Source organism: Harmonia axyridis, chromosome 1, assembly GCF_914767665.1.
Source record: "Harmonia axyridis chromosome 1, icHarAxyr1.1, whole genome shotgun sequence".
In the NCBI taxonomy this organism is placed as follows: domain Eukaryota; kingdom Metazoa; phylum Arthropoda; class Insecta; order Coleoptera; family Coccinellidae; genus Harmonia; species Harmonia axyridis.
This window is the reverse complement of record NC_059501.1, coordinates 15,459,901-15,479,947: the sequence shown is the minus strand read 5'-3', so window position 1 is coordinate 15,479,947 and position 20,047 is coordinate 15,459,901. Positions and strand designations below refer to the sequence as shown.

Sequence of the window (20,047 nt, the reverse complement as noted above, 5' to 3'; positions counted from 1 at the left end):
TAATTAGTCTTTGATGGAAAACGGCACAGAATACTAATACATAAGATAACAGAGAAGAATTTTAATCATCATAGATCCTTAAATCATAGATTAGTCTTTGATATCAGAATATTAGATAAGTTCAAGTTCCGACAGTTTTGCTTAACCTCCAATTTTCAGTTTATATTATGGTTATAGAGATCCTTAGATTGGTAAAATGAATTTAAAGAATGGATTTTCGTCCTTCCCAAAAAATCTAATAGTGTTATCGAATAGTATTCGCTTCTTCAACTCATCTAAAAGTAATTATAAACATTGTTTTTTGTTCAAATCTCAAAAAATTTTGAACACTAATAAATCATATCTGAAGAATTTGATATGTTCAAGTTACTCTACGGAGCCAGATAAAAATAAAATTCCGCAAAATATCAGACTTCCACCTTTAATGAATTTTCCAAGGGTTATGTGGCCCTCTATACCAAAAGCACTAAAAAACACTATTTTATCATATTTTATTATTAAACCTTATATGGACCTCGACTTTGATTTGGGTGAAGTAGTATTGGGGTCTAAAAAAGCTGTTGATGCAAGTATTCAAATGGTATTTGGAGGAAGGTTTCTGATTTTACTTTTGTAGGTAGTTTCAAAAAAACTCTCTTCTGGTGAAGATTTGGGTCAATTAGTCACAGATGATATTATTCCTGTATTGCAGTCTAGAGTATCGATTATGTCTGTTGCACAAAAAGAATTGTTAGCTATTGATGAGAAAGATATTTATTTCTCTTTTCCCTATCAGGTATTTTAAATATCACTGACTCAATTAGTACAAACTGCATTAGAGTAAATATATATTATTTATTTTTTAGGTTGGCATTATATTCAATGAAAATGAAAGTAACCCTAAACGTTTTGTCGAAATATTAATGGTCCATCATTCATTAAAAGGTCTCAATGAAATGAGAGAAAGGGGCGAAGAAATACCAATGAATATAGGAGTTATACCTGAATATAGGAATAAAATATGTGTTGCTAACTATAGATTCATCAAAGAATTTACGAAAGGAATTCAAGATGATTGGACAATCAATTCATTGAATCATTTTAATCCAGCAGATGAGTTAGACGGGGAATAGAATAATTTTTTTAGTATTCAATCTATATTGTGAGTCAACAAAATTGAGTTTTATTAAATGTCATTATTTTTGAAAAGATATTGTTATTCAAAATTATTGCATTGTAGATTTATTTATTCAACCGAGGATTCTCTGATCTTATTCTATCCAAAATAGAAAACTCATTACTTGTATTGAACTGCAAATTTGTTTTGAATTATTTGAAGCAAATACAGATCTAATTTTAAATTTGCTCAAATAATTATTGGAGCTAAAATATCCTTTCAAGAAAATTCGCTAACCTTATTCCTAAAGACTGAATTTTAAAGCTAATTTACTACAAAATAAATCACTGCCTGCTCTTTGCATTGGTTGGGAATAAGTCGTAAATTAGAGAGAAATTAAAGATATATTTTGTAGTCCCAAGGTTTCTTTTATTGCTGATATTGATTTTTAAGAATCATCACAATTGAAAATTCATATTTCAAAGTATTATTATTACAAAATATACAGAACTAATCACTACAAATAAAAAAAAATAAATCATTATACTTATATGTATATGAACCTATATAAAACCAAAAATTTAATAAAGCTTTTGATAATAAGCAAAAATACTCATTATCCTTCATTTTCTCTCATGGCAAATTCAATCTTCATGTTCTTCTAGTTCCTTCAATATTTCACTGACAAAACAAAATTTGTTTTTTCTTTTAGTAGTTGGAGGATTTTCCTTCAGGCATTCTACACAAGCTGAAATAAAGATTAGGACATTTATTTATGCTCAATATTCACTCCTTGGCTTTTTATGAAATAATTTTCTATTTGAATGATGAAACATATGTGATATACTAAATGAGATAAAACTATGGACTAATTTGATTTTGAATTTTTGGAAAATCAAAAGAAATGAATAACCAACTAATTAGTGCTGAATTGAATTTATTCAGGGACTTTATAAAGGATTATAGCCATGAAATTTCATTAACACCGACAACTATTCCATAAAAATTTCGAAATTAACAATCAAAAATATATTTTCATATGTATTAATTTCTATAATAGTGCTTGTTTCTGCCTAATATATTCATTTTTTTTTTTAAACAATTGAAAATGTAGAGAAGTTTCAGTTTTTAGCGCGGCGCGCTCTTTCCAGAAGAATAGGAAGCCTCATTTTGCTCTGTCAATAATTTCGAGTGGTCTTAAATAATTGGATTCAACTCACTGATGAACAGCAGAATGTTAAATGTTTTTTTTAACTCAACTATATTAGGCCACATATTTATATCAAACCTCACAGTGACCTAGGAAAGCTTAGCGCTTATACAAGTTAGGAGAGCTGGTTATTTTTTGTGCTAAAGACTTGAAATTTTCAGGTTATGAATATGTTGGTTAAGTTAATAGATTGTTCCCAAGTTATACACAATTGAAATTTCGTTTCAGCAATAATTGAGAAAATGCCCATCGGAACGAACTGAAATTAGGAAATCAGTTGCAAAAGAGCAGAACCACAGTTAATGCAAAATTTCCTAAGGATAGTTTTGTTGATAGATTGTAAAATTTCAATATTTCAGAAACCTATCTGTCAGATATAAATGAAATCCTATGTGTGCATTAAGTTCATCAATGAAGTGGGTTATCCAAAAATTCAACTACATAGCTTTTTATGAGAGAAAAAATAATAAAGTTATTTGATTTGATAATTCTCCGAATCTCAAAATATCTTTTGGAAAACAGACTAAAAAAAATTGTTATAATTTTGTTGTAGTTATAGCTAAATCTGCACAAGTTAAAATAAATAATAATACATAGATGGCTTTCATTGGATAAACTTGTTGTATTGAAGTAAATAGAAATTATGTTGATCATCTGCCTACTTTCTGTTAGGATATACAAAATCATTAGAGATAATTCAGACTAAACGAGTTTATACAATCATATCCATCTCAATTTATTCCTTTGTCTTGGGGAGATATAATTTAAATTATTGACAAGGATGGTTGTCCTCACTAAATATTAATAAATATAAACAACAGTGCTTTTGACCCAAGTCATCATCAGGATGATGATTAAAAATAAATAAATTACCTGACTACAAATAATATCCCATTTGTAAATATGTGAGTGAGAGTATAACAACTAAAACTAAATAACAAAATGAACCAAAATACTGCTTATCTACTCAACTAAATTATGTTGTGCGTTATGGTAAACCATTTTTATCAATGTAGGTCAGGGTGCTGTAATCAAAACAAACACAACCCACTTTTATTTTAACATCATCCTTCTGTATTACCGTTCCGTTTGATAAACTAAAGCTTGCCATCACCAGATGATTCTGTAGGCTTGCACATTATTGAGTAATCAAGTCTTATTTCGATCAAATTTAACCTAACTTCTTTAGTGACCATAATTTTAACCCGGCTCTGAAGTGTGGTTACGTTTGGTTAGGTGCGGTCCAAAACGGTGACGTTGAAGGGCTAGTTCATGATGTCATGTTATAATAACCAACAATGACCAAAACTGCTTGAATGCAGTTTGTAATTATCCATGATGAATTTATTCACTTGAAATCGCATTATATACAAACACATCGGACCACAAAGGTCAGAAGTTATTATTTAATTGGACAGAAACTGAGGCAACCAGACAAAAAGTTAGGACAATTCATTCTAATGGGAATAAAGCAATTTCCATAGAAACTAAAAGCGATTTTATTGAATGAGAGAAAGTGACATAACTACCCAGTGAAATTTATTTATGGAAATATTCCTTAGTTTATTTAAAGAAAGCTGCAATGCACGCTCACACAAGTCGTGCAAAAAACAAAGAACCAGAGTTTGGAATAAAATAGTTCGCTACACAGATACCTAGATGACATCTTTGTTTTATTAGATGGTATTCTTGAAAATGCCTATAACTTGTTAGACTCCATCAATACAGTTTACTCAAAGATAAAGTACACTCTAGAGTGAAAAAAGGATCGCTATATGTAGAGCAATTGGAGATTCATTGGATTTTCAAATTTATAGAAAGAATTCTCAAACTGATCATATAATCCCTACGATGGTGTTAACTCCACCTCACTACTTCCTTGTTGAACTCTAAAAACACAGTGAAAAAACTGGAATGTGGTGGCGCATATAGGCTCAACTGCAGCAGCGATTGTAATACCTCTTATGTGGGTTAGACCAGGAGAAATCTCAAGACACGAATAAGAGAACAATGAAATAGACCCCAGTCGTCAGCATTTGGGCATCACCTGAATTTCTCCAAGAACCAATTCAGCCTCAACTCAAACTCCAAAATAACCAGAAGATAAGATTACAAATAATAATTTTAATATTTAAATAACTCATTTTGAGAACATCCTACTTGTTGAACTGATGAACAATTTCGTTTTGTTAGGGCTTTTGAGAATTTAAAATTTTTATCTTTTGTTTGACTGCTCTTCCCAATCTGATATCATCTTTTTGCATTGTGATATGTCCGCTCACATCCCATATGTAATATCATATCTGGACAGGTAATGTATTTATTTTCAATCATTGTTTTTCTTTGTAATAACATCCTGATTATGACTCAGGTCGCAAGTCCACGGTTCTTACATTTTATACACACTGAATCACATTACACACTCATCAGTTATTTTTATTTATCAATAAAAGACTCTCACCTCTCAAATCCTTGTGATCATCTTTTGGCACCTTACTTCTAATAATATCATGAAACATTTTGTATAACCTTTGACCATTATATGAATGGAACTTTTCGGCTAGTTCGTTCCAATCAACTTCTCGCCAATCATTATATTTTTTTTTATATAAGCTGAAAGAAAATAGGAAAATCAGTGCAAAAATTCTATAGAGATTTTGTTTTTGCAATATTGGAAAGTGTAATCTATCTGCCTGCTGTCTAGAATCTTTTAGAGTAACTACAAACACCAGGATAAATTTGGTACAGAAAACTGTTGTTTTCCTACCTTAAGAATGTGATCTAATTATTTTGAAAGAGTCAACATTTCAACCCTCCCTCTTTTATATGTAGAATTGACTGAAATAATAATTAATATAGGTTCTAATTTGAAAATCTTGAGTTTTGATGAATTTGAGTTGTCCAAGTTCATGATCTTCTGATAAACACCCTGTACATTTAAGGGCCAAACCATGAACAAACTTTTAATACTACGTATTTGCAGAATCGAAAATGAAAAAGGTTTTTCCGAAAAAAACGATAAGTATTCAAAAAGATGTCCCTTGTCGCTACCATTTTTTTCATGATAATCCCATTTACTCATGAATCGTTTGAAGTTTTTACCCAAGGTATGACATATTGCTGAAATTGTCATAAAAAAGGCTATTTAATGATGCAATAATATACTGGATGTGCCGTTTGAAATGAGGAAGTAGTAGACTGTTTCCGCTATAAGCAGAAGTTGTGGTTGAATATGGAGGATAGGATGAAGCAACATATGTTAGTTTTAATAAAATTATTATGAATGAAAAGCCGACATACTTGCATATATATACAGGGAGTGATGTTCACAATAACGCCGCCAATTTATAAGACAACTGTCTTCCAGAGAAGTTTTACTTACAGTATGGCTTTTATTTCTTTAGGATTTGAAATAAATGCTAATTGAAATTATGCTAGTTTTTCACTTATAACAAAACATTTTTTTATTGAATATGACACAAAATATAATCAAAGAAGGAAATAAACATGTTGGTTAAAACATTCAAACATAGTTTGGTTATAACAAACAAGTTTTTTTTTTAATTTTGGAAAGCACTAGTGTTAAGTCCATGAGTCTATTGCGTCCTTGGAAACCAAATAACATCATTCAAATGATCACCACAACTTCTCCATACATACTACATTATGTGAACCCAAGAAATGATAGAGCGATCTGTTCGGAGATTGAGCAAACAAAAGTAACCCCTCAAATTAAATTTGCAGTCATATCCTTCTTTGGCAAAACTTCAAGGACATTGATCAGTTATTTTCAAACAAATAAAATTTTCTTTAGTTCTAACTCTACATCTAGATGGTGTTTGTAAGGGATTCAATAAATAAAATTAAATTAAGATTGGAAAGATGTAATACACGTTGTTCCAAAATTTGAGGTACAAATGAAAATCAGAGATTCCCTGGCTACTTCTGAGAAAAAAAGTCCCATAAATAATCCCCGCAAATACTTTATTATTTATTGAGTTTTCTTCTCATAGCATCTGCACTTCACAAGATAGTCAACTGAAATTTGACATATATATTCAATTTTATAGTTCATCACGTGATATGCCAATTTTGATTGCAAATATACAGGGTGATTTTTTTTCTGGAACAGTGCCTTCCGTCAGAACTTTTTTTTATATGGCACTGGTTGGTTTGAAAGAATGTAAAAAAACTGATCTTATACTATACTTTTTGGTTTCTTGTATTTTTGTTGTATCTTCTACCGATTTCAAAGATAAATTTCAAACAATGCTCCCGAATTTCTCATGATCTGTAGCAAGGATTCATACAGATTTGATAAACTCGTATAATTATCTCACAAAAAGTAAGACTACAGGAAACACCGGGTATCTCGAAAACAAAGCGTTTTCGGACCCATGTTTATAGAGTTTATTTTTATTGAAATTATCCAAGGAATCTCTTATTTTTGTTTGTACCTCCAATTTAGGAACCCTGTATACTGTATTGAAAAATATAATTACTTACAGATCTATCAGTTCATTTCTCACATCTCGACATTCATCCTCATAATTAGGATTGAGACATCTCGTATATAAATCCTTTTGCCAAACTCTGGTCAGCTTTATAACAGGTATATCCATTGCTATGGCTATCTTTTCCCATTCTTCTGCCGTGATGCGCCGTTCTTTCAAATCTGAAACTCTCTTAGAACCAGTAACTGTGAGTAAATTGACTAAAAGTTGTTTGATTAGATATTTGTTCCATTCAATCTTTCCACTATCAAATTTTTTCAGCATTTCAAGTTGCTTATATCTTTTCAGTACTGATAGACGCGATCTTTTCAATAACACTGCAATATCAGCAAAAGGTTGGGTTGTATTAGAATTATTCTTGTACTCCATAATTATTGCATCGTCTTCAGGTGTGAAACTGTTTACTTTCTCAGAGTATAACCTTTGAAAACGTAAATAAATGTTATGCATAATTCTATCTTCAAAGTTGTGGGAAATGAATTGGCAAAATTTTTTGAATGTTTTAAAGGGTAGAACACCATGCGTGGACTTCGTGCTACCCTTCAGAAAGAGCTCTGGACTATCTTTGTCCCATCTATGAAGCTAAAATAAAAAAAAAAAATATTAGGATATGAGAGACTTTGTGAATGATGCACGTACTAAACTATCAAATGATTTTGTATATGTACACTGCGCAAAAAAATTAACGCACATTCTGAAAATCTCAATTTTAATGAAAGTTAACTCTACATTGACTTTATAATTTATTTTTCATGTTCTCTCGGGAAGGTTTCGAACGAAACAAGACACATTAAATGGAAGAAAAATTCAGGATTTCACCGAATCTTATGTGAAAGAAGAGAAATAAACAATTTTCAAAATACTGGAATGCTGATAAGTGATTTAATACTTGGTATTTCCACCCCTTGCGTTAATTACAGCTCGGCAACGACGGTTCATACTCAAAATGAGTGATCTTAAAATGTTCTGATCTAATCCTTCCCAGATTTCTCTGAGTTGGATTCCTAAGTCATTAAGAGTAGCTGGATGATTTTCTGAACTTCTCAGCCTTCTATTGAGGTTGTCCCAAACCTGCTCAATCAGATTGAGATCTGGACTTCTTGCTGGCCATTCCATTCGAGAGACTTCAACCTCTTCAAGGTACTCCTGAACGATGCGCTCACGATGGGGTCTGGCATTATCGTCCATAAAAATGAAATTTTCACCAATGTACGGGGCAAATGGCACTACATGCTCTTCAAGAATGTTCCTTATATACCTATCAGCATTCATAGCTCCATTATCAATGACCACTAGGTCTGTGCGAGCAGTCAAAGATATTCCACTCCATACCATAATCGATCCTCCCCCGAAACCAGTAGTATTCAGGAAATTGCACTGAGCATATCTTTCATGTGGGCGTCTGTATACAAGGGAACGTCGATCACAATGGTAGAGGCAGAATCTAGACTCATCTGTGAAGAGAACTCTTTCCCAATCAGCCTCTTCCCAATGGATATGCTCTCTCGCAAAATCCAAACGCGCCCTTCGATGGGCTGGGGTAAGAGCTGGGCCTCTTGCCGCGACACGAGGCCTTAAATCATATTCTCTGAGGCGATTTTTTATTGTCTGAGTGCTAATTTGCACCCCATGAGTTTGCTCAAGTTGATTTTGAAAGAGGCGAGCGGTTGCAAACCGTTGTCTCAACGAAGAAACTTTCAAGTAACGTTCTTGAATGGCAGTTGTTACCCGTGGTCTACCCTGTCCTGGTCTTCGGACATTCATATACCTGTCTCCCTGAATCGCTGCAACATTCTGGACACACTTTTTTGGGAAACTCCAAACCTTTCTGCAATTCTTGTGTATGTCCATCCTTCTTCTCGCAAAACTACCGCTTGGGCACATTCTTCTTGGGTCAAATTGCGTGTTTCGCGTTGCATAGCGATCGAGTGTAGAAAATCAAACGAAAGAAAAACTATTGATCACTAGAATTGATCGAGAACAACTGATTTCAGAATGGAGCCAATACATTCAAAATCTGATAATCTCATCTTTTTTTATTCCTGCTGGGAAAAAACATCCGTATTGAAGAAAAACGTTGAAAGTGGATAACATATGCATGCATAATTCTGATAAAAATAATTATCATTGAGAACACCTTCAGTTGTAGAATAAATTTGAGTTTCCCATAATGTGCGTTAATTTTTTTGCGCAGTGTAGTTTAATAAAACTAAAATTGTATATGCAGTTAAAAAGTTGCTTTGTAATTCTTAAAAAATTGTTTGTATTCGTTTCGCCATGTTTTACGTCCTACCATTACTAAAATAAATATACTATACTATTGCTCACCTTACAGAACAAAAGCCAATTATTCTTTATTTTCTCATCTTCTTCCTTGGTAAATTTTCCCAATTTTAATTTTATACCTGCATCTTCAAGGGCCTGTCTTTGCTCAGGAGAAGGAGCATTACCTACTTGGCGAGCAATTTTATGTACAAGAGGTAAAGAACAAGGCAATTCAATATCAATGCATTTCAATTGCTGAAAATCAGATACAAAATATATTTTGTGAGGGCCACTTAAGAGGATCTTTACACAGTCGGTATTATTAAAGCAATAATATTGATATTTGATCAATATCGATCAATTTATTTATGATGCGAGGATGGTTATGTGCATATTAAACTATAGGTTTTATTTTAAAGCTGTAAGTCCAGAGCTTTTTGCTACATATTGAATTAACAATATTGACCATATAAGGGCCCCTACTCTATATAAAGGAGTCCACTTTTCAAGGAAAGTGGAATATAAATTCTGAATTATGATGAGAAAATAAATTACCTGATGTCACAAGCTATTGCCCATTAGTTTATCTTCCTATTTCTAATGAGCTTTCTTTAAAATTCGTGGTCAAGAGTGCTGTGGAGAAATTAGAGTGGATTTGCTGTGATTACAAGTAGCGCTTAGCTTGTACCATATCACGAACATTTGTTTGTATCATGGGTTCCCAACCAGTGGTCCGCAGAAGCCAAAATATGGTCCGCGAATGGTTCAAATTTTTTCATTTAATATCCGCATAATATGTGAGACCACTCGTTGACTTCTTTACTGATGGTGCTCCGGCAATATTGGGATCATGTTCCGGGCTGGCGACGTTAATAAAAAAGATAAAACGAAGATGATAAGAACGCACTGTATCACACATCGCCAGGCATAAGCTTCTAAAAAATCTTCCTGTGTGCCTCAATGATACACTGCAAATGGACAGTTGTCAATGTTATAAAAAGCAGTGCCTTAAATACTCGCCTTTTAAAAAAATTGTGCATTGAAGAAATAGACTCTGGCCTTGAGGCACTTTTTTTTCACACAGAAGTTCGATGGCTATCGAAAGGAGATATGTTGGGAAGATTATATGAACTAAGAAAAGAGGTTGAGATTTTTTTGGTTGACAAAAAAAAATAAATGATTTGTTGAAACAGTTCACTGATGCTGCATGTCAGATAAATTTGGCGTATCTTGTGGATATTTTCAGACATTTAAATAAATTGAATATTTACAACTGCAAGGTTCCGAAAATGAAAAATTAGAAAACGTCGCCAATATATTCATTTTTGAAGATCAACTTCGAGCTTTTATTTGCAAACTTCAGATGTGGATGCGTAAAATTGAAGAGAGTAATTATTTCGCATTTGCGACATTCAAAGCACTTTTGGGAGAACCGAAATATGATGATAGTAACGCAAATTCAAAGAAAAGCATCGAGACACTTTTACAAATACTGATTGATGAATTCAATCGTTACTTCCCAGAATATACCACAGAAGCTGAAGTTGATCAAAAACTGATTCGTAACCCTTTTAGCACGGACGCTGGAGAAGTAACAGAAAAAATTTAGGAAGAACTCATTGAATTGCAATATGATAGAAACTGCAAGGATGCTTTTGAATCAAATCACTCGAGTCGTTCTGGTGTGAAGAAACACTTTCCTATACCAAACTTCGAGAAATCGCCTTGCGCTATTTTATAGTTTTTTCAGCGACTTATTTGTGTGAACAGGGATTTTCTGATCTGTAGGCAATTAAAAACAAGGCAAGGAATGGTTTGAAAGTGACTGATGATTTGCGTGTAGTTTTGAGTAACAATATTATTCCTAAGATAGCCGAACTCTTGAAGAAGATGCAAGCTCAGAAATCACATTAATATTTATACATAATTACATAAGTTTATACTGAAAAATTTTTTTTATGAAATTTACTTTTCTCCTCTCAATTGAGGTTCAGTCAATATAACAGTTTGTTTTTATTATACCAATATAGTGGTCCGTGCTAACAAGAATAATATAAAAATGGTCCCTGACTAAGAAAAGGTTGGGAACCCCTGGTTTATATACTTCTAAGATGTCTAAAAACATGGTGTATGCACTCGTCAATTTTTGAATGCATTCGACCAAATTAAGAATATTAGTTTTATTTCGTGTCAGCGCTGTAATGTCATACTTGTTTCGATCTTTTATCCATTGATTTTGATTGATTATCATCAAGTTTCAAATCAACAGATGAACACCAAGTATCAGTTTCCTATATAAAATAAATGTTTGTAATATGTATTTTATTAACTTCTCGTTATAAGAAAAATGTACAGAATTTCACTGTGACGAAAGAAAATATAAAATTTACAGGATAAAATGACAGGAGAAATACGATAGCACTAAAGGTTTTCTACATTTTCTTCATGTAGGCCCTAATCTAATCTAAGGAAATGAATTTTAATGGACTAGTTGTTTCTCTATTATATCTTGTATAATTTAAAGCGCATCTTGTCCAAAGAAAAGTGCAGGGAAGAATCATCTTACAAATATTTGTATATTGAATTTCAAGAAGAAAACAGTGAAACGACATCTCCATTTGGTACATCTGCAGTGAAATATTCACAAAACGTTTACTAGAATAAATTCAAATATTTGAAATAACAAGAATCTGTCATAATTCGTTAATAGCACTACCTACAGTTGACTTAACGAAGCTTAACTGTTATTCTCAAAATTGGCAGAACAAAATCTAATCAGTGCATTCACCAGGTTTTTAGACATCTTACATACTTCTAATCAGGGAACTATATTTGGTACAAGCTAAGCGCTACTTGTAATCACAGAGAATCAACTTTTAATTTCTCCACAGCACTCTTGACCACAAATTTTAATGAACTCTCGTTACTTTAAAACAACACATTTCTGAGTTAAGGCAGTTCAAAGACAAATGACAATGATATTTGAAATTTACCACAGCTTTCTCATAACATCAAACAGGAAATTGTCATAAAGAACTCAATAATATTTACCATCACTCATTCAAAATCAATTCCACCTTCCACCAATAGTTATAAATGACAATGTTTGACATAGTTCGACTATTACTTACGTCCACCATATCATAATCAGTTGTGATATCTAATTTTTCCTTCAATTCTTCTACAGACATTGTTGTATCCTTCATTAATTCGATAACCTCTTTCTTTTTGTCACTACCAAATGCTGTTTCTTGATGACGCTTTCTTTCATTATTGAACATTTCTTTAATGAATTCTTTCTCTAGTTTTTCAAATTGTGAACATTTATCTTTATCTTCTTGCACAATTTCATCGCATTTTAGCAGCAAATTGTCCAAAACTGAATCAGGTATTGAAGGAACATTTGTAGTTTTATCTAATTCCATGACACTATTAGTTTTGAGACTTATAGAAGATTTTGCTGAAATAGAATTTTAAAATCAATTTTACTGTCAAGTATCTAAAAAAAAAGGGATATATTACCTGTCGACTCATCAATTACCGAGTTATCCTTTTTGCCTTTCCCTGCATACAAAAACTCTGAAACAAAAATATAATTTAATTATTCTGCTTTATTTCAGGCTCTCCTGTATAATTAGTAAAAAATAGTGTAGTTAGAATGAATAATTTCAAATGAGCCTTTGAAAGATTAACCAAAAAAAAAAAGGAAGTGAAATCATGAGCTTTTAGCACTCGTCATTCATGTATATATTGGGCCGTTTAGTACCACAGAACTGTATATAGGAATATATGGAATTTGATTTATTATGATGTCATTGTTGTCAGTTATACTATCTAGATGAGGAGTCCTGATGGAGGGATTCCCTTTTTTGATATTATGCTTCTATTAGAAGCAAGAAATTTAGCAAGAAGTTTGAAATTATTATTTTATAGATGCTTGCAAAATCTTAACTCAATCGGATTTATTATCACTGAAATATTGTTTTTTTTTGAAATTCTTGAATTTTCATTGGCTTTGTTTGATCGATCCACATAGAATTTTCGAGTGGGCTTTTTAATTAATAAATGCCTGGTACATCTCGATTTCAGATATACAGTAATATGGATGACAGCTATAATCTCGGTTTAAGGAACTGAATAAAACACTTTGGATCCTAAGCTTCCCAGGCTACAATGAAAAGAACAAATCAACAATTAAATTTTTCTTTTTACTACAGCCTGAGGAAGGCGAAACATAACGCTGAAACAACGCTCTAGGGTCCAAAGAGTTTTATTCATGAAATTTGGGAAGGAACGAGAGAAATATACCTCTAGTTCTTATGTTTTTCTATGTTTTTAACTTTTGACATTATTCATTCATGTGTCTCTTGACTTCAACAAAGATTTTTCCTTATTATATATATGGAGATTATAGTGTTGTTAATATTGAAGTCTCAAATTGTTGTAAGTTTTTTTTATTACGCTTACTTCTGTATGTTTTTACAACGTTATGTAATTTCCAGTAGCCCTGAAGAAGAATAAGTTATTATCTGAAAGCTTGGCTAAGACAATAAAAAGCTAAAATTGTGACTATTGACTACATATCCAATCAACTTCCGTTTAAATAAATTTATAGTCGAGATTAACAACTACTTACAGAACGAGAATAGTTCATCAATATACAGTAATATTCTGGACTTGATACGATTAATGGGACCAAGTGAGTAAGCTAGGTCAATGTGTGGTTCCATACATAAATACATAAGTTATTTTTAGGTTGAGACCGGCAATAAATAAAATGATAATAAAAAAGAAATTGTTAGTAAAATTTCGAATAACACAAATACAAAAACGAAAACCTAAGTTATTCTAATAGATTTAGGCAACTTATGGCTATCCAACAATCCTAATCGATTTTTACCTGTATTTGGTGCAAAACAACTGTTGAACAACCTAGCTTTCACAAAGTTATTTTGATTTGATGAAGTTAAACAAAGTTAGCTACTGACTTCCAAGTATTCGAAGATAATATTATAAAGAAATCAAAGTTATGAAGAAAATAGGATTTTTTACCTTCAATTTCATCTTTTGAAGATTTGTGAATTGTGTCCTTTTTAATGGGTGAATTTTTTTCACGCGATGAGTTAATTGCATCAAGTTTTTTCAGTAATCCATCCACTATGGAACAAGCTGAATCATTTTGACATTTCTCCTTTTCCCTAGCTAATTCCTTTGCATGAAGTTTTCCTGAAATTGAAGGTTTTTATTTATTACATACATTAAATCTACATATCAACTAATAAGTTTTTCCCATATATGTTACTCATTAAAAACAAAAATCAACACGGAATTTTGTACGAAATTTTTATTCCTAAAGGGTGTTTTTTTTGAGCTATAGAACTTTAAATTGCAATAAAACAACGATGGATTATTCGATTGACATGAATTTTATTTATCCGCAAGATAATCTTGTGGCATTACATTTTAAATATGATTTCTGGCATATGACCGCCACGGCTGGCTCGGATGTAGTCCAATCTGGACTGATTCAAAAATTTGACAGAATCGACAGCATTCAGCACATAAGCTCAATGTATGTTTGACTCAACAGAGTGGTCCGAAAGTGGCGAAACACTATACTACTTTTTTTTTAAATGTGAATGCTCATTTTTCATATCATACTAATCTCCTTGAAATTCTGAGTCAAAAATAATTTAAGCTTATCGCTGAATGCTGTCAATTCCTTCAAAATTTGAATATTCACTATTGGCTCACCCTGTATGCATACACGCAAAATCTCAAACCAAACGGATCTATTGTCACGGAAATATTGAGTGTTTCTTTTCAATATTTTTCCTTAATTTTCTGTGGTTCTAATTTATTTTTTCACATTCAAATGCAAATTCCATTTCAATAAAATTAATAACTTTGAAATTATAAGGAAAACAACATTTCGAACGGCCATATTTACGGAACTCCTAGTCAGATTAAGCTTTTGAGACGAACCTACAATTACCTGAAAATTACACATAAAGTATTTTCTTTCTATTACTTACTTTTTTTCTTGACATGAATAGTTTCTAAATCAGAAAGAGAAGAAGTCTTATTATTTCTGTCTTCACCACACGAATCTTTTACTACAACTTCTGTTTTAGTACTTCCATTTTCATTATCGATCTTACTCTCTGAAATATTATTTGAAATATAAGTAATATAGAAGATTTATTATCTCAAAATAATAAACCAACCACATTAGAGAGCATTTTCATGAAGTAAACTAGTGATATTATAACGAAAAATAAAAATGAAAAATATACTGATGAGATCATAACAAATTGAGGTATTGTATTTTCTATGTTTTTGGTGCCATGAGTAGTGTTCAGTAAAAACCCCAGTAGCAGCTATTTCCTATTTTCTCTGAATGTTTCAATTTCATTTCAATTTAAGGATTTAAGATTTGGGATAATTTTAAGGTCAGAAATTATTTATTTATGTGGATAGTATAGGTAGATATGAGTGAAATATTTTTACTTACTTTTTTTCTTCACACGAATAGTTTCAAAATCAGAAAGAGAATCATTTCTAACTTCACTGCACAAATCTTTTTCTCTAACCGTTATTTTGGTAGTTCCATTTTCATTATCGGTCTCACTGTCTAAAGTTTTATGTTTTTTATGCTTTTTTTTTGGACTCTCCGTCTTAATATTAATGTCGTAACATGGAGTATCCATTTCGTTTTTTGTTTGATTATTTGCAATACTTTCTTTCATTTCACTATCTTGAGATTTTCGTTTATTTTTTATATCGCCATGATGTTTTTCCTTTTTCTTGCTCTTTTCCTCTAGAACATGAATTTTAATATATACTGGTTTACCAGAACAATATACCTGGTGTTAATTAACATTTCAATATTTTAGGAGCTGACTTCAGACTTCAAAATAAATAAAAAGTTTCATAAAAACATGAGTCCGCAAATGAGCTGTTTTGGAGATATGTAGTACAGATTTAATTTGGTAATATTAAATAAAACAACGTCATATAAAAAAGAACTAATGAAGAGAGAAATCGAACCTACAAATCAAAATATATACAACATGTACTATCTGCACACATAGTCCTTTATAGTATGAGGTTTTAAATCATTCAACAGTTTCTATTATCTCATGAACACCTTAATGCTTGTACACCTTCTTAGGTTGTTAGGAAGTTCATTAAACAGTCTAATATAAGCTTAAGAAGCGTGTTTATCCTTATCGTGAGTCTATGTATCGGATAGCTGATATTGAATTTTCAAGTACCTTAGTTGTGAATAGAACCGCGCTGCTCATATTATTGCAAATTTTTAAACATAGAGCAACCAAATACGGTAAATTACAGAAGATATTCGATTTATGTTTGACTCATAGTGTTTTACAGAAGATGTTCCATATGACCACCATCTATTTCAATGCAGGAAGTACATCGTCGCATGAAAGAATTGCGTACTCTTTCGTAAAAACCTGCTTGTATTCAGATCGTTTGACAAGATAGTTCAATCAATGATATTATCCACTGATGATGTATTTCCTGCATTGAAATGAATGGTGGTCATATGGAACATTTTCTGTGAAACACTAAAAGTCAAAAATAAATCAAATATCTTCTGTTATTTATCGCATTTGGTTGCGTTAGTAGTAAATATTATAAAAACCAAAAATCACTCTTATCTCCAAAACGGCTCACTTGCAAACCCATGTTCTATGAAACTTTTAAATATTTTGAGGTGTAGAATTAGCTCCCAAATGAAGTTAGAAAAGTTTCTTTCCAAGAAATATAGTAGTTTTTTCTACTTAATTAATAAATGAATCATATAATTACTTCTACACATAAATAGTAGAATAATGTTGAAATAAAAGAGTTTACAGTTTACAATTTATCACTGAGGAGGGGTAGGTCTGTTTCTTGCTTAAATTCTCAAATATAACAATGAATAAGTCAGCTTTTGAGAGCTTGTCCATTCCTTCGCCAATTGCACCTTTGGAGACTTCATAAGTGTATATAAGATATATGTGGTCTTCAAAGGTGCAATTGGTTTATGTATGAATGAATACTCAAAAGCTTCCAACTTCAAATCAGTGCTTTCCCCATTTACTTTTCTAAACTATTTTCAAATCAATAATGTTGCCATATGAAATGCATATCTACTTTTTTATATCAAATGTATTTTTCAATTATAGATATTTTGATACTATACTAAAGCAGTGGACGACAGGCTACATGATGATTATGAATAACTAATACCTTAAATAACTTACCTTTTATCATTGCTTCATTAGAAGAAAACATTGCATTTTCATCCATATCAGTTTCTAGAATTGAGTTTTCAATAGTTTTATGTTTTTTTGACTTTTTCTTGGGGCTATCATTCTCCAGTTTCTTTTTTCTCTTCTTAATATAAATTTTCTCCGCTTCTTGATTTAATGGGAAAAACTTCTCAGTTGAACTAGTTGAACAATTGTTGATATCAATTTCATTTGAGCTACCTTCAAACATGTCCTGTGATACAATAGATTTTTTTTTAGATTTACTTGCAGTTTTCAATTTTAGTTCACTATTCGATTCTTCTGAATTATTCGGTTCATTACCAGCATTATGTGCTATACTGGAACTTGCCTTATCAATGTCCATATTGATTTCACTCGAAATATTCTTGGATTTCTTTTTTTTTCTTTTTACTTCGCATCCTGAAGATTCAGATAAATCGCTATGATATTTCATTTCTTTGGGGCTCTTCAAATTTTTTTTCAACAGTTTATTATTGGTTGTTTCATTTGAAGGTGTTATTTCCTTAGATGCCATATTATTTGGAAACCATTCGCTGTTTTCAATAGCGAATTTAGAATGTTTATTTGGAAAATTAGAAGTTGTTTCTGTTTGTTTACTTTTTTTCATTTTGTAACTTCCATCCAATTATTTTTAAGTATCTTCTTTGAAAAACACAGATATTGTATTATTCATATACAATAAATTTTTCATTCACTGTTCTAACTCGATTATAAATTATAAAAATAATATTGGAATACCAAAAAGCTGAAGATATTTTCAAACACATTGGAAAAACGTTATAATTAAGAATTGTAGGTTAGGACACAAAATTTTAAGTACGCATTTAGCATAGACCATAGACCTAATATCCATATTATTATATTAGGATATTAGGTCTATGACATAGACAGTATCTCATAGACAGTAATTTTGTGGGCAATTTTATTATCATTGTAATTATCTACCTACAACTCATAAGATACAGTTGCAAAAAAAATCGACAAAGTTATCTACTTCTCTTTTTAGAAATCTTTCAAGTTGTTCAGATCGAAAGTTCTCAAGAATTGAGAAAGAAAATCATAATTTTAAAACTATAAAAAAACGCGGAACATGCGTAGGGCGATTCAGATAATCCATCTGGCTCTATCTCTGGATATTGACTATTAACATTTTTTTTTCGGACACTGTATACATAAAAATTGCTCAAAAAGTTCACATCGCCAGGTCTGTGCATTTCTTGATTTTTTTATTCCGAGTGATTTTTTTAAGTTGAATCAGTCTAATATCTCGAAAAGGAAGATATTCGATGTTTGTTCTGGAGAGTTTGAAGCAATATCTGGGTTGCCTCAGGGTTCTTCTTTGTCTCCCCTGTTGTTTTTATTGTTTATTAATGATGTATACGAGGTTTTTTCATATTGTTCTTTTCTACTCTTTGCCGATGGCCTAACGCTCTTTCGGGAGATTATTAGTTATTCAGATGATACAAGCCGACTTGGATTCATTGATGAGTTGGTGTAATAAGAACGAGATGAAACTGAACATAACTAAGTGTAAAGTAATGCGTTTCTTCAGGGGTAGGTACCCAATTGAGTTCAGTTATTAAATTTCGGGGCAACTTTTGGCAGGGTAGAGGTTATAAGGGATCTGGGAGTCTACTTCGATTCCAAGTTTGATTTTGTTATCCATATCAACTTAACCATTCGGAAAGCTTTCAGAATGCTGGGTTTGGTTAAAGGAAATACAAAGGATTTTAATGACATTGATGCTATAAAAATATATATGTAACTAACGTCAGGAGCATTTTGGAGTACTGTTCTACTGTTTGGTCACCGTACTATCAGGTTCACATTGGTAATATTGAGAAAGTACAAAAAAGGTTTTTGAGGTGGATAGGTTATAAGCGGGGCATTCAGTCTAGTGAAATTGACTATAGTTTATTGATGTCCTGCTTATCCTTGAAAACTCTTCAGGAACGAAGGAAACATTTCGGGATAATATGTATGTTTATAAGCTCCTTAATGCTTGCAAAAAGTGCATCAAGGTTAAGACCTGCTGGACCCGAGCCTTTCTGTGGGATAGGAAAAGACCAATACAAAGCTGCGGTCCAGCTATGGGAGTTGAACAGTAGGACAATCCACTGGACTAACACTCCTAGACTTGCTCAGGCAAAGAAATTCGTGAAGATTTCACCTACTTACACCAGAAAACTCCTGAAGCTGTCACGAGCGGAGCTTCGGGTGATGGTGGGACTGCTGACGGGGCACTGTCGGTACAAACATCATTTGTACCGTATGGGTAAGTCAGCAAACGAGATTTGCAGGCTCTGTGGATCGGAAATAGAAACGGCTGAACACTTGATATGCAAGTGTCCAGAGCTGGCTGGCCTAAGAACCATTCACATGGGCAAGCCGGTCCTGGATACCAGAGAGGTAATGGCCAAGGCCCCTAGGGAGGTTGTCAATTTTATTAACGTTGTTGACGACCTCCCTGGGTTTCTATGAATGAGTAGGGTAGTGATCAAAAGAGATTTTCTTGTACTTTAGTTTCATACCAGGAACTATTCCTATAACAACCCAGTGGATAGGGCGATAAGAGCGTCTAATGAATCGGGTTTGGATTTGTTGAATGAGTCCCTATTCGCGATCAAAAGATATTTCAATAATTCTTGAATAGAACTGT

At 32.1% G+C, this 20,047-nt stretch overlaps 2 protein-coding genes across 5 annotated transcripts; one reads left to right on the top strand and one right to left on the bottom strand.

The window, feature by feature from the left end:
• Positions 1-12: 12 nt before the first annotated feature.
• LOC123671241 (m-AAA protease-interacting protein 1, mitochondrial) lies at positions 13-1,343 on the top strand. Of its 3 annotated transcripts, none has more exons than XM_045604983.1 (4): positions 121-281; positions 367-565; positions 617-775; positions 846-1,343. In XM_045604983.1, exons 2-4 carry the CDS (start codon positions 425-427, stop codon positions 1,110-1,112), a joined length of 567 nt encoding a protein of 188 aa, XP_045460939.1. In that variant the 5' UTR covers positions 121-281; positions 367-424; the 3' UTR covers positions 1,113-1,343. The 3 variants fall into 3 exon arrangements, with proteins under 3 accessions (XP_045460937.1, XP_045460939.1, XP_045460938.1); XM_045604982.1 differs by having other exon boundaries at positions 350-565; XM_045604981.1 differs by having other exon boundaries at positions 13-565.
• Positions 1,344-1,503: 160 nt separating this feature from the next.
• LOC123671238 lies at positions 1,504-18,207 on the bottom strand. 2 transcript variants are annotated; one of them, XM_045604977.1, is made up of 10 exons: positions 17,359-18,207; positions 15,600-15,905; positions 15,121-15,249; positions 14,138-14,311; positions 12,608-12,664; positions 12,217-12,545; positions 9,149-9,340; positions 6,813-7,402; positions 4,768-4,919; positions 1,504-1,844 (listed from the first exon to the last, which is right to left on the bottom strand). In XM_045604977.1, exons 1-10 carry the CDS (start codon positions 17,993-17,995, stop codon positions 1,741-1,743), a joined length of 2,670 nt encoding a protein of 889 aa, XP_045460933.1. In that variant the 5' UTR covers positions 17,996-18,207; the 3' UTR covers positions 1,504-1,740. The 2 variants fall into 2 exon arrangements, with proteins under 2 accessions (XP_045460933.1, XP_045460934.1); XM_045604978.1 differs by lacking the exon at positions 15,121-15,249.
• Positions 18,208-20,047: the final 1,840 nt, after the last annotated feature.

Excerpts from the sequence above, each read along its gene's own strand:
- LOC123671241 (XM_045604981.1), top strand. The coding sequence starts at position 197 with ATGAATTTAAAGAATGGATTTTCGTCCTTCCCAAAAAATCTAATAGTG. Across the intron at positions 566-616 it reads GGTCTAAAAAAGCTGTTGAT|GTAGTTTCAAAAAAACTCTC; the intron begins GCAAGTATTCAA and ends TTACTTTTGTAG. Across the intron at positions 776-845 it reads ATTTCTCTTTTCCCTATCAG|GTTGGCATTATATTCAATGA; the intron begins GTATTTTAAATA and ends TTTATTTTTTAG.
- LOC123671238 (XM_045604977.1), bottom strand. The coding sequence starts at position 17,995 with ATGAAAAAAAGTAAACAAACAGAAACAACTTCTAATTTTCCAAATAAA. Across the intron at positions 15,906-17,358 it reads TAATGAAGCAATGATAAAAG|AGGAAAAGAGCAAGAAAAAG; the intron begins GTAAGTTATTTA and ends TTCATGTTCTAG. Across the intron at positions 12,546-12,607 it reads GGTAATTGATGAGTCGACAG|CAAAATCTTCTATAAGTCTC; the intron begins GTAATATATCCC and ends ATTCTATTTCAG.